Source organism: Aureococcus anophagefferens, assembly GCF_000186865.1.
Source record: "Aureococcus anophagefferens unplaced genomic scaffold AURANscaffold_4, whole genome shotgun sequence".
Taxonomy (NCBI): domain Eukaryota; class Pelagophyceae; order Pelagomonadales; family Pelagomonadaceae; genus Aureococcus; species Aureococcus anophagefferens.
In genome coordinates, this window is record NW_008705564.1 from 2,721,346 (window position 1) to 2,730,936 (window position 9,591).

Consider the following 9,591-nt stretch of genomic DNA (forward strand, 5'->3'; position numbering starts at 1 on the left):
CGCGCCGTCGCCGCCGCCGCCGCCGCCGCGCCCGCGGCCGCCGCGGCCCTTCGGCTTGCTCTCGCCTTTGCCGCCGCCTTTCGGCCGCCGGGCCTGCGCGCTAAAACGCCGGACATCGTCTCGCGAGAGGCGAAAGCTGTGGTCTTGACGAGATCTTGACGGCAGCATCAGCGCGTAGCCAGCCCTCATACGATGGTGCTCGCAGCCCCGCGTATAGCGCTGCCGTCGCTGCTGCTCCTCGCCGCGGGCGCCTGGGCCGGCCGGCACAGGACGCTGTGCTCGCAGGTCCGCGACGGCGACGTCGCCTTCGCCGTCGACGTCTCCGCGCCGCGCTGGCGGGCCCGCGCCCTCAACGCCAATCGGACCTATTGCGGCGCCGGCGGCGCCGTCCGCGGCGCGCGCAAGCTGTTCAGCGTCGGCATGCCGGCGACGGGCGCCGACGGCGCCGTGGCGCGATTCCTCGCGGCGCGAAAGCTCCGCGTGCGCGCGGAGGGCGACGGCGCGTTCCTGTCGCGCGCCGTCGACGTCAAGCGCCGCGACCGCGACGCGACGTTCTTCGACGGCGCGGCCGGCGCAGACGCCTTCGGCGCGCGCGCGCGGCGGCAGCTCGGGGCCTTCGACGCCGCCGCGGGCCTCGCGCTGAGCCAGTTCGCGCACGAGCTCCTGAGCGTCTGGCCCGACGGCCTCGTCGTCGCCTCCGCGCGCAACGTCACCGCGTGGCTCGCGGCGGCGCGCGACTTTCCCTGGCCGGGCGCCGAGGACCGGGCCGCGGCGCTGCTCTTCGGCGCCGCGGGCTTCGACGCCTACCTCGCGGCGAAGCGCTACGTGGACTTCTACGCGGCGCTGCTCCGCCGCGTGCCCTGCTGCCAGCTCCTCGTCGTGGACGTCGGCGACGCCGCCTGGGAGGCGCGCCTCGGTGCGTTCCTGAAGCGGCGCGGCGCCGCCTCCTAGTTAGCGCGCGGCGGTCGCCCACGCGGGGAGCCGCCAGCCGCGCTCCGCGGCGAAGACGCGGCAGTGGACGGTCGCGTAGACGCCGAGGAGCACGGCCTCGACGCGCCGCCGGCGGCCGTGGAGCCGCAGCCACGCCGTCGTCGCGAGGCCGCCGAGGAAGGCGGGCGCCGCGTAGACCTCCGCGTGGGCGTAGAGGATGCGCCCGGGCCGCCGCAGGAGCACGTCGCGCGTCAATCCGCCGAACGTCGCCGTCACGAGTCCACAAGCGGCGCAGGCGGCGAAGTGGAGCTCGCGCCCCGGCGGCCTACCAAGCATGACGGTGACGATCTCTCATTGCTTTCCCACCGCAAATCTCTCGAACATCGTCACGGCCACAGGACGCTGCCGGATGCATGTCGTCGCCGACGAGCGCTCCGTTCGCCGCGAAGACGCCGAGGCCCACCGTGTCCGTCCAGAACAGGAGCTCCCCCTCGACGCTCAGCCCGCGGCGCCGCGCGAGGGGCGGCCAGGCGAAGAAGGTCGCCGCGCAGACGGCGACGCAGAGCAGCGCCTCGTCCCAGGCCACGAGCCAGAAGATGGGCAACCGGCCCAGCAAAACGTCGCGGCAGGTCCCGCCGCCGAGCGCCGTGATGAAGCCGACGACGACGCAGCCGAAGGCGTCGAGGCCCGCGGCGCCCGCGGCGACGGTGCCCGTGACGCCGAAGGACGCGTCGCCCACGTAGTTCGCTCCGACCTCGAAGGCGTGGTCCGCCGCGTGGATGGAGTCCCACAGCGCCGTGCCGCGCAGGGTGCGATGGCACGCCGCCATGACCACGAAGAGCGCGAGGATGGCGCAGGCGGCGCCGTGGCGCCGGCGGTGCGCGCGCGTCGGGCTTCTCGTCTTCGCCGAGGAGCGGCGCGACGGAGGACTCCATCAGAAGGCTGCCCGCTCGTCGTCGCCGAGGAGCGGCGCGATGGAGGACTCCATCATGGAGGCTGCCCGCTTTGGGTAGGGTAAAAGACGGCAACTTGGTCAACTTGCGATTCACTTCTGCGGACGAAAAAAAAAAGCGGAGGCAGCCCCTCGCGCGGCGCGCGGCAATGCGCGCGCCGCTGCTGTGGGCACTGGCCCTGGCGTCGGCGCGCGGCGACGGCCAGTTCGTGCTGCTGCGCGCGGCCAAGGCCGCGGCGGCGGCGGGCGGCGACGGCGCCGCGTCGCCGGGTGGCGGCGGCCGCTTCGCGGCGCTCCGGGCGGCCAAGGCGGCCCTGGCCCGGAGCGGCGACGGCCCGCCGCGGCGGCCGCCGCCGCCGGGCTTCAACAAGGAGCTCGCGGCGATCGTGCTGCGCTACTGCCGCTGCCGGGGCGAGGAGCGGCGCTGGTCGCAGCCGCCCAAGGTCTGCGACAGCTCCGGCGACTTGCGCGACCCGTCGCGCTACGTGCGCGACGCCATGCGGCGCGCCGTGGGCGGGCCGAAGCTCACCGTCGCCATCCTGACGTACCTGCCGTCGGCCGCCGCGCGGCTCCGGGAGACGGTGTGCCACTACGCGCGCATGGGCGGGGTGGTGGACCGCGTGCTCGTGCAATGGAACGACGCAAAATCCAAACCGCCGGACCTGAGCCGCTGCGCCGCCGTCGGCGCCAAGAGCGGCGTGCGCGTCGACGTGCGCGCCTTCGCGAAGAACACGCTCCTCAACCGCTACGACGCCAAGGGCATGGGCTCGAACGTGCTGCTCCAGGGCAGGACAAGAGAGCGAAATTCCCAACTTCAAAGGCTCCTTTCTCTGCCGTTTTCCACTCGTTTCGGCTGATTTTTGGACGAGCGATCATCTTTCGGAATGGCCTCGAAGCGTGGGCGCTTTTTCCGGAACGCGCGCGCGCGGAACACTCACGTTGAAGCGACATTGAATCACTCTTGTCCTGCCCAGGTGCTGCTCCAGGACGACGACGTGCGCTACGGCGACCGGGCCGTGCGCACGTTCCACGTCGTGTCGGCCCTCTTCCCGCGGAGCGTCGTCGGCGTCAACGGCCGCCTCGCGCTGTCCTACGCCGGCGGCGGCCCGGCGACGTACTACCACAGCGACAAGGCGCCGGGCGGCTTCCTCGAGGACGGCGCGCGGCGCCGCGACGGGAGGAACACGAGCCGCTACCTCTACAACATGGCCACGGGGACCACGTCCGTGCTGAAGCGCGCCCTCATCGAGCGGTTCCTGGTGGACGTGCCGCCGGCGTCGCGGGCCTACATCACGGACCACAAGCCGACGTGCGAGGACATGACGCTGCACTTCCTCGCGTCGAACGCGACGCGGCAGCCGCCCATCTGGTTCGAGCTCCACTCGACGGACGGCGGCGAGCTCGACAAGGCGCCGGACGCGCCGGCGACGGCGGGCGGCGTCCAGATGCACCTCAGGGTCGCGGGCTGGACGGACCTGCGCGCCACGTGCGTGGACCGCGTCGCCCGCGACTTCCGGCGCTTCCCCCTCGTCCAGACGAACTGCCGCATGGGCTACAAGCACGCGGCCCGCGACGGGCGCTGACGTGCGCGCGCCCGAGCCAAAAACGCGACGCCCCCCCCCGGGCGTGCAGCGTAGCTGATTTTTTTAAATTCGAAGCCGAGCGGGGGGTCCGGGCGATCGGGGGGAGGAGCCCTAGTCCGCCGCGGCGAGGCCCATGGCCTTGGAGAAGATCGCCTCGCGGAGCACCGTGCCGCCGACGATGTGGCGGTTCGGCGACGCGCGGCCGCCCGCGCGGCCGTGGAGCGTGCGCCAGTTGTTCATGACGAGGAGGTTGCCCTCGGCCATGTCGACCGTGCGCTCGTACTTGGGGTTGTGGAGCATCTCGACGAACGTCGAGAACGCCGCGTAGTACCTCGGGAAGACGTCGTAGGGCAGCGACAGCGCCGTCCGGAAGACCTCGTTGTACTGGACCCGCGCGAGCTCGCCGTCGTCGTCTAAAACAAAAAGGGGGTGCTTGCGCTTGATGACCAGCCCCTGCTTGTGGGCCTGGACGCTGTCCGCGCGCGACCCGGCGAAGTCGCGCTCGGCGTCGACGCCGTGCGTCGCGAGCAGCTCGAACGCCTCGGGGTCCGCGGCGCGGAGGTCGCGCGCGACGGCGAAGCCGTCCGTGAGCGTGTTCGCGCCGTAGCCCTCGACGTAGTGCATCGTGAGCATGAGCGCGGGGATGCCGTGGGGCGGCACGCTCGAGTCCGTGTGCTGGTAGAGGCGCTTCGCCGGGTCGTAGGAGATCGACGCCGCGTTCTCGCGCCGCACGATGCGCCAGTTGCGCTCGTCGCGCGTCGGCTCCTTCTGCATGCCGCCGAGGAAGTCGTCGGCGAAGCGCCGCACGAAGACGCCGCTCGCCTCGTCGGGCACCTGGGCAGGAAAAGGGTGATTCAACGTCGCTTCAACATGAGTGTTCCGCGCGCGCGCGTTCCGGAAAAAGCATCCATGCTTCGAGACCGTTCCGAGAGATGATCGCTCGTCCAAAAATCAGCCAAAACGAGTGGAAAACGGCCGAGATAGGAGCCTTTGAAGTTGGGAATTTCGCTCTCTTTTCCTGCCCTGTCGGGCACGCCCTCGACGAGCGCCGCGCCCTCCTCTAAAATCGCGCGGAGGTACGCGACCTGCGTCGCCTCGCACCGCTCGAGCTCCGCGAGGTCGAAGCGCCGCGGGAAGTGGGCGCTCGGCGCCGCGTCGCCGCCGTAGGGCGTCCAATCCGCCGGCGCGGGCGCGCCGGGGAAGCCCGTGTAGGGCTCGAGCCACGCCGGGATCGCGGGGTCCGCGACGGAGTTCTCCAGCTTCGCGCGGTCGTCGAGGGGCTTCGCGACCTACCACATGCGTCGGTGACGATAGTTTCACGGTCGACATCTCTCGAAACTCGTCGCGGGACGCCGTTCGCGACGGCGGGCGCGAGCTCGAAGAGGGCCGCGCCATCTAGCATCGACGACGCCGTCGCGCCGCCGTTCCAGGCGACGTCGAGGCGCCCGTCCGCGACGCCGACGGCCGTCGCGCGCAGCGCGGCCGGGTCGCACATCTCGTGTAAGGGGCCGACTGGCGTCGCCGTGAGGATGCGCTCGCCGGCGGCCGCGGCGACGTGGGCCTCGTCGCGGCAGGCGTCGCGGAGCCAGAGCGCGTGGAAGCGGTACGTCGCGCCGGAGCCGAAGGACACGTCCACGGCCTTGCCGCCGTCGGCGACCTCGGCGGCGACGACGGCGCAGCGCGGCGGCGAGTCGGCGGTGGGCGGCGCGGCCGCCGGCGCCGAGCGCAGGACGCGCGGCGCGCGGAGGCGCGGCTGCGGCGCGACGAGGGCCGACGCCGGGAGCGCCAGCAGGGCAGCCGCAGCACGCATCATCGCACGCGCGACCATGCTCACCAAGTGAGTTGTTTTCTATCTGAACAGCAACATCAACGCGAAAGAAAGTTGAAGGAAACACGCCCGTAACCGCCGCGGAGAAGTGCGCGCACGCCCGGTTTGCCGTGGTGTGGCTGCTGCCGGAACGATGGTTTGCCGTGCGCATCGACCCCGGCGTGGCGGCGGAGGGCGAGGCGTCGTATTCGTCGCGCGCGAGCTTGAATTTGGCGAGCGCACGATTTCGGGAGTCCGAGTCGACGATGGGGATAATCGGGCTTCGGGGCAGCTGGCACGTGCGTCGAGAGGCTCGATCGGCGCCCGGAGACCCGAAGGAGGCGAGCGCCGCGAGGGCGAAGAGGGAAACATCGTCTGCAACGGTGATTCTTGAACCGTGGCGACGATTTGCGCCACGAGATGTTGTCGGCTCTGCGAAGATCCGCGCAGCGACCGCGGGTCGTCGCGGCGGCGGCGTGCGCGTCGTCGTCGCAGGCGCCGCCCTGGCGGCTCGCGGAGCGGGAGCTGCAGCAGCAGAACGTGCGCCTCCGCGACGTGTCCACGGGCGCCGACTACGTCGCCCTCGTGGCGCGCCTCGAGGCGGAGCAGCGCGCGGCGAGCCGCGCGGCCGTGGGCGTGCGGCGGAGCGCGAGCCCGCCGCTCGGCGAGGCGACCTACAGCGTGCTGATCCGCTCCGCCGTCGAGGCCGGCGACGTCGCCGCGGCCGCGCGCTTGCTCGAGAGGATGAAAGCGCGGTCGCCCGAGCGGCCGCGGCGCCGCGCCTACGCGCCGCTGCTCGCGGCCCACTCCCTGGACGCGTCGGCGCGGCAACGCGTCGACGACCTCTGGCAGGACATGGTCCGCGACGACGTCGCGCTCTCGGAGAGCGACTACGCGAACCTCTTCCGGAGCCGCCTCGCGGGGCCGGCCGCGGGCGTCGACGAGGTGCTGGAGCGCCTGGGCCGCGACGCGGGCGTCTTCGCCATCGCGTCGCGCACGGCCGCGGCCATGGCGCGCGACGCCGACGCCGCGCCGGGCTGGTCCGCGACGTACGAGCGCGTCGGCGCCGACGGGACGACGCGCTTCGGCGCTTTAAAACGCCTCGCGCTCGACGGCGCGGACCGGGCTCAGCTCCGGGCGGCGGTGCTCCGCGCCGCGGGCCGGCGCGGCGGCGCCCAGCGCGAGCGCCTCGAGGCCTTCGCGGAGGCCTTCGACCGGCGCTGCGCGGCCGCGGACGCGAAAAACCCGCCCGGCGTCCGCGTCGCGCTCGACGGCGCGAACGTCGCCTGGTACGGCCGCAACTTCCGCGGCGGCAACTTCGACCACGGCCAGCTCGACCGCGCCATGGGCGCCCTCCCCGCGTTCTTCGACGGGCGCGTCGACCCCGTGTTGGTGTTGCCGCGGAAGCACGCGCGCGCGTCGCGGCTCTCCGGCGACGCGAGGCGGCTCGTCGACGGGTGGCGCCGGGAGCCCCACCTGCTGACGACCGTGCCGCCGGGCAGCGACGACGACTGGTACTGGATGCTCGCGTCGCTGTCCGTCGCGAGCCGCGGCTGCGACTTCGCCGTCTCCAACGACGCCGCGCGGGACCACCACTTCATGCACCTCGCGCCCCTGCCCTTCCAGCGCTGGAAGCGGCGCCACGTGTTGCGCTTCGCGTTCCGCCGCGACGCCGCGGGCGCGCCCGCGGCGTTCGCGCTCGACGAGCCGCCGACCTTCTCCGCCGAGCTCCAGCGGCTCGAGACGGCGAGCCACGTCGCCTGGCTCGCGCCCCTCGCCGACGCGCCGGGCGTCTGGCTCGCGCTGGCGCGCCCTAAAGATTAAAAACGCACGCGCGGCAGGTCCGGGTCCCGTTTTTCCTGCGGGTAGCCCTGGAGCAGCGTCAGGTGGTCGCCGCGCTCGACGACGTCCGCGATCTTCTCCGACTCGCCCAGAGCCTGGTAGTACTTGGCGAGGTAGTACTCCTCGGTGTTGAGCCGCAGGACCGCGTTGAGCTCCGGGTGCCTCTCGTTGTACGTCTTCACGGCGTACTCCGTCAGCCGCGACACGGGGCTGTCGTACCTGGAGCGTTTTGCGCGTGTCTTTTCTCGCGCGGGTGCTTACACCGGGACGCGGGCGCGCGCCAGCTCTTGGGCACGGTCATCTTGCCCTCCCAGTTCATGGCGTCGGGCAGCGACGGCTCGCCGTTGGAGCCCATGGGCTTGTAGATCACTGCGGGGCGCGCGTGACGCCACGGAGGCGCGCGGAGGGACGCCGGTGGAACGCGCGGTGGACCTTCATGCGGCGCGTCGCGCGCGCCGGCAGCGCCGCCGATCGATAGACGACTTCCTCCACCACCACCTTGTGGCAAATCGGGTGGTTGAATGTGCAAGCAAGTGGGAAACATCGGCGTTTCATCAAGGGGTCAAGCATGGCGGAGATCGAGGGGCTGGTTCGCGCCTTGCGCGAGGGCGACGACGCGGCGAAGACGGCAGCGGCGCGGGCGCTGTGGAACCTCGCGTACCACAACGCCGCCAACAAGGTCGCGATCGCCGAGGCCGGCGCCATCCCGCTGCTCGTCGAGCTCCTGTGCGACGGGCGCGCGGAGGCCAAGCGGCAGGCTGCGAGTGCGCTGGGCTCGCTCGCGTACAACAACGACGCCAGCAAGGTCGCGATCGCCGAGGCCGGCGCCATCCCGCTGCTCGTCGAGCTCCTGCGCGACGGCAGCGCGGACGCCAAAGAGGAGGCCGCGTTCGCGCTGAGCAACCTCGCGTGCGACAACGCCGCCAACCAGGCCGCGATCGCCGAGGCCGGTGGCGTCCCGCCGCTCGTCGAGCTCCTGCGCGACGGCAGCGCGGACGCCAAACAGTGGGCCATGTTTGCGCTGGGCAACCTCGCGTGCTACAACGCCGCCAACCAGGCCGCGATCGCCGAGGCCGGCGCCATCCCGCTGCTCGTCGAGCTCCTGCGCGACGGGAGCGCGGAAGCGAGCCGGCTTGCCACGGGGGTGCTGTGGAACCTCGCGAGCAACGCCGCCAACGTGGTCCTGATCGCCGAGGCCGGCGCCATCCCGCTGCTCGTCGAGCTCCTGCGCGACGGGAGCGCGTACGCCAAAGAGGAGGCCGCGCTGGCGCTGTGCAACCTCGCGTACCGCAACGCCGCCAACAAGGTCGCGATCGCCGAGGCCGGCGCCATCCCGCTGCTCGTCGAGCTCCTGCGCGACGGGAGCGCGGAAGCGAGCCGGCGGGCCACGGGGGCGCTGTGGAACATCGCCTACAACAACGACGCCAACGCGGTCGCGATCGCGGCGGCCGTCGGCCTCGAGGCGCTCGTCGAGCTCGCGCGGCGCGGCCGCCTGACCGTCGACGACCAGTCGGTCGTGCGCGACGCGGGCATCGCCGCGAAGCGCAAGGCCGCGCTGGTCGTCGCCGCGCTGCTTCGCGCCTGCGTCCCGGACGAACTGCGGAGCCGAGCCGACGTCCGGGACGTCATCCGCGGCGTCGTCGGGCCCTACCTCTAGGACGCATCGCTAATTCTAAGCGCCAGAAAGGCCAGTACCCAGCGCCAACTTGACGGCATACATTACCCCTCGAACAGGAGCGGCCGCCAGGTCGGCGGGCCCATGTAGAACGCGCTCGGCGGCGGCGGGTCGTCGCCGCCGTCCGCGCCGTCGACGGGCACCCAGAGCGGCGCGAGCTCGAGCAGCCCCGCGGGCTCCGGCTCGGCCGGCGGCGGCGCGCGGCGCTCGCGGGGCCCGAGGAGCGCGCGCGCCCAGGCCGCGCCGCCGTCCGCCGCGGGCAGGGCCATGTTCGCCGCGGGCCGGCCGCCCGGCGCCGCGCGCGCGAGCGCCCGGTCCCAGAAGCTGAGCATGAGCGACGTGCGCCGCCGCGGCGACGGCCGCCCGGGCAGGACGCCGTGGAGGAGCCGCCCGTCGAAGAGCAGGAGCCCGCGCTCCGCGTTCTCCGCGACGAAGCCGACGGCGCCGGCGTCGCCGGCGTCCGACGGGTCCCGGTCGGTCACGACCGTGCGGCCGCCGGACGGCGGCGCCTCGAGCAATACGACGGCGGAGCACATGGGCAGCGCGCCCGACGCGACGTCGGCGTCGAAGTGGAGCTCGTGGCCCGCCGCCGACCTGTGTGGAATTCAACCACTGGTTTGGGTGGTCCTGACCAAACTTCAGAATTCTCTAGCTCGATCAAATCGAAGTCGATTCGGCTGATTTTTGGACGAATCGATTGCTCTCGTCGAGTTCTCGAAGCACAGCCGAAGAGCTTGCGTCGAAACTGTCGCATTGCGCACATTGAAGTCGGGTGAAGATTGAATTCCACACAGCCGCCGAC

At 72.4% G+C, this 9,591-nt stretch overlaps 3 protein-coding genes across 3 annotated transcripts; 1 reads left to right on the forward strand and 2 right to left on the reverse strand.

The window, feature by feature from the left end:
- Positions 1 to 951: 951 nt before the first annotated feature.
- AURANDRAFT_22426 (hypothetical protein) lies at positions 952 to 1,759 on the reverse strand (the record flags this gene model as incomplete). Its single annotated transcript, XM_009036239.1, has 2 exons — positions 952 to 1,255; positions 1,332 to 1,759. The coding sequence occupies 2 exons, from the start codon at positions 1,757 to 1,759 to the stop codon at positions 952 to 954; spliced, it is 732 nt and encodes a 243-aa protein (XP_009034487.1).
- Positions 1,760 to 3,576: 1,817 nt separating this feature from the next.
- AURANDRAFT_62370 (hypothetical protein) lies at positions 3,577 to 5,278 on the reverse strand (the record flags this gene model as incomplete). The annotated part of the gene is made up of 3 exons (XM_009036238.1): positions 3,577 to 4,299; positions 4,428 to 4,754; positions 4,817 to 5,278. The coding sequence occupies 3 exons, from the start codon at positions 5,276 to 5,278 to the stop codon at positions 3,577 to 3,579; spliced, it is 1,512 nt and encodes a 503-aa protein (XP_009034486.1).
- An 849-nt stretch (positions 5,279 to 6,127) lies between these two features.
- On the forward strand, positions 6,128 to 8,771 carry AURANDRAFT_62371 (hypothetical protein; the record flags this gene model as incomplete). Its single annotated transcript, XM_009036177.1, has 2 exons — positions 6,128 to 7,063; positions 7,674 to 8,771. The coding sequence occupies 2 exons, from the start codon at positions 6,128 to 6,130 to the stop codon at positions 8,769 to 8,771; spliced, it is 2,034 nt and encodes a 677-aa protein (XP_009034425.1).
- Positions 8,772 to 9,591: the final 820 nt, after the last annotated feature.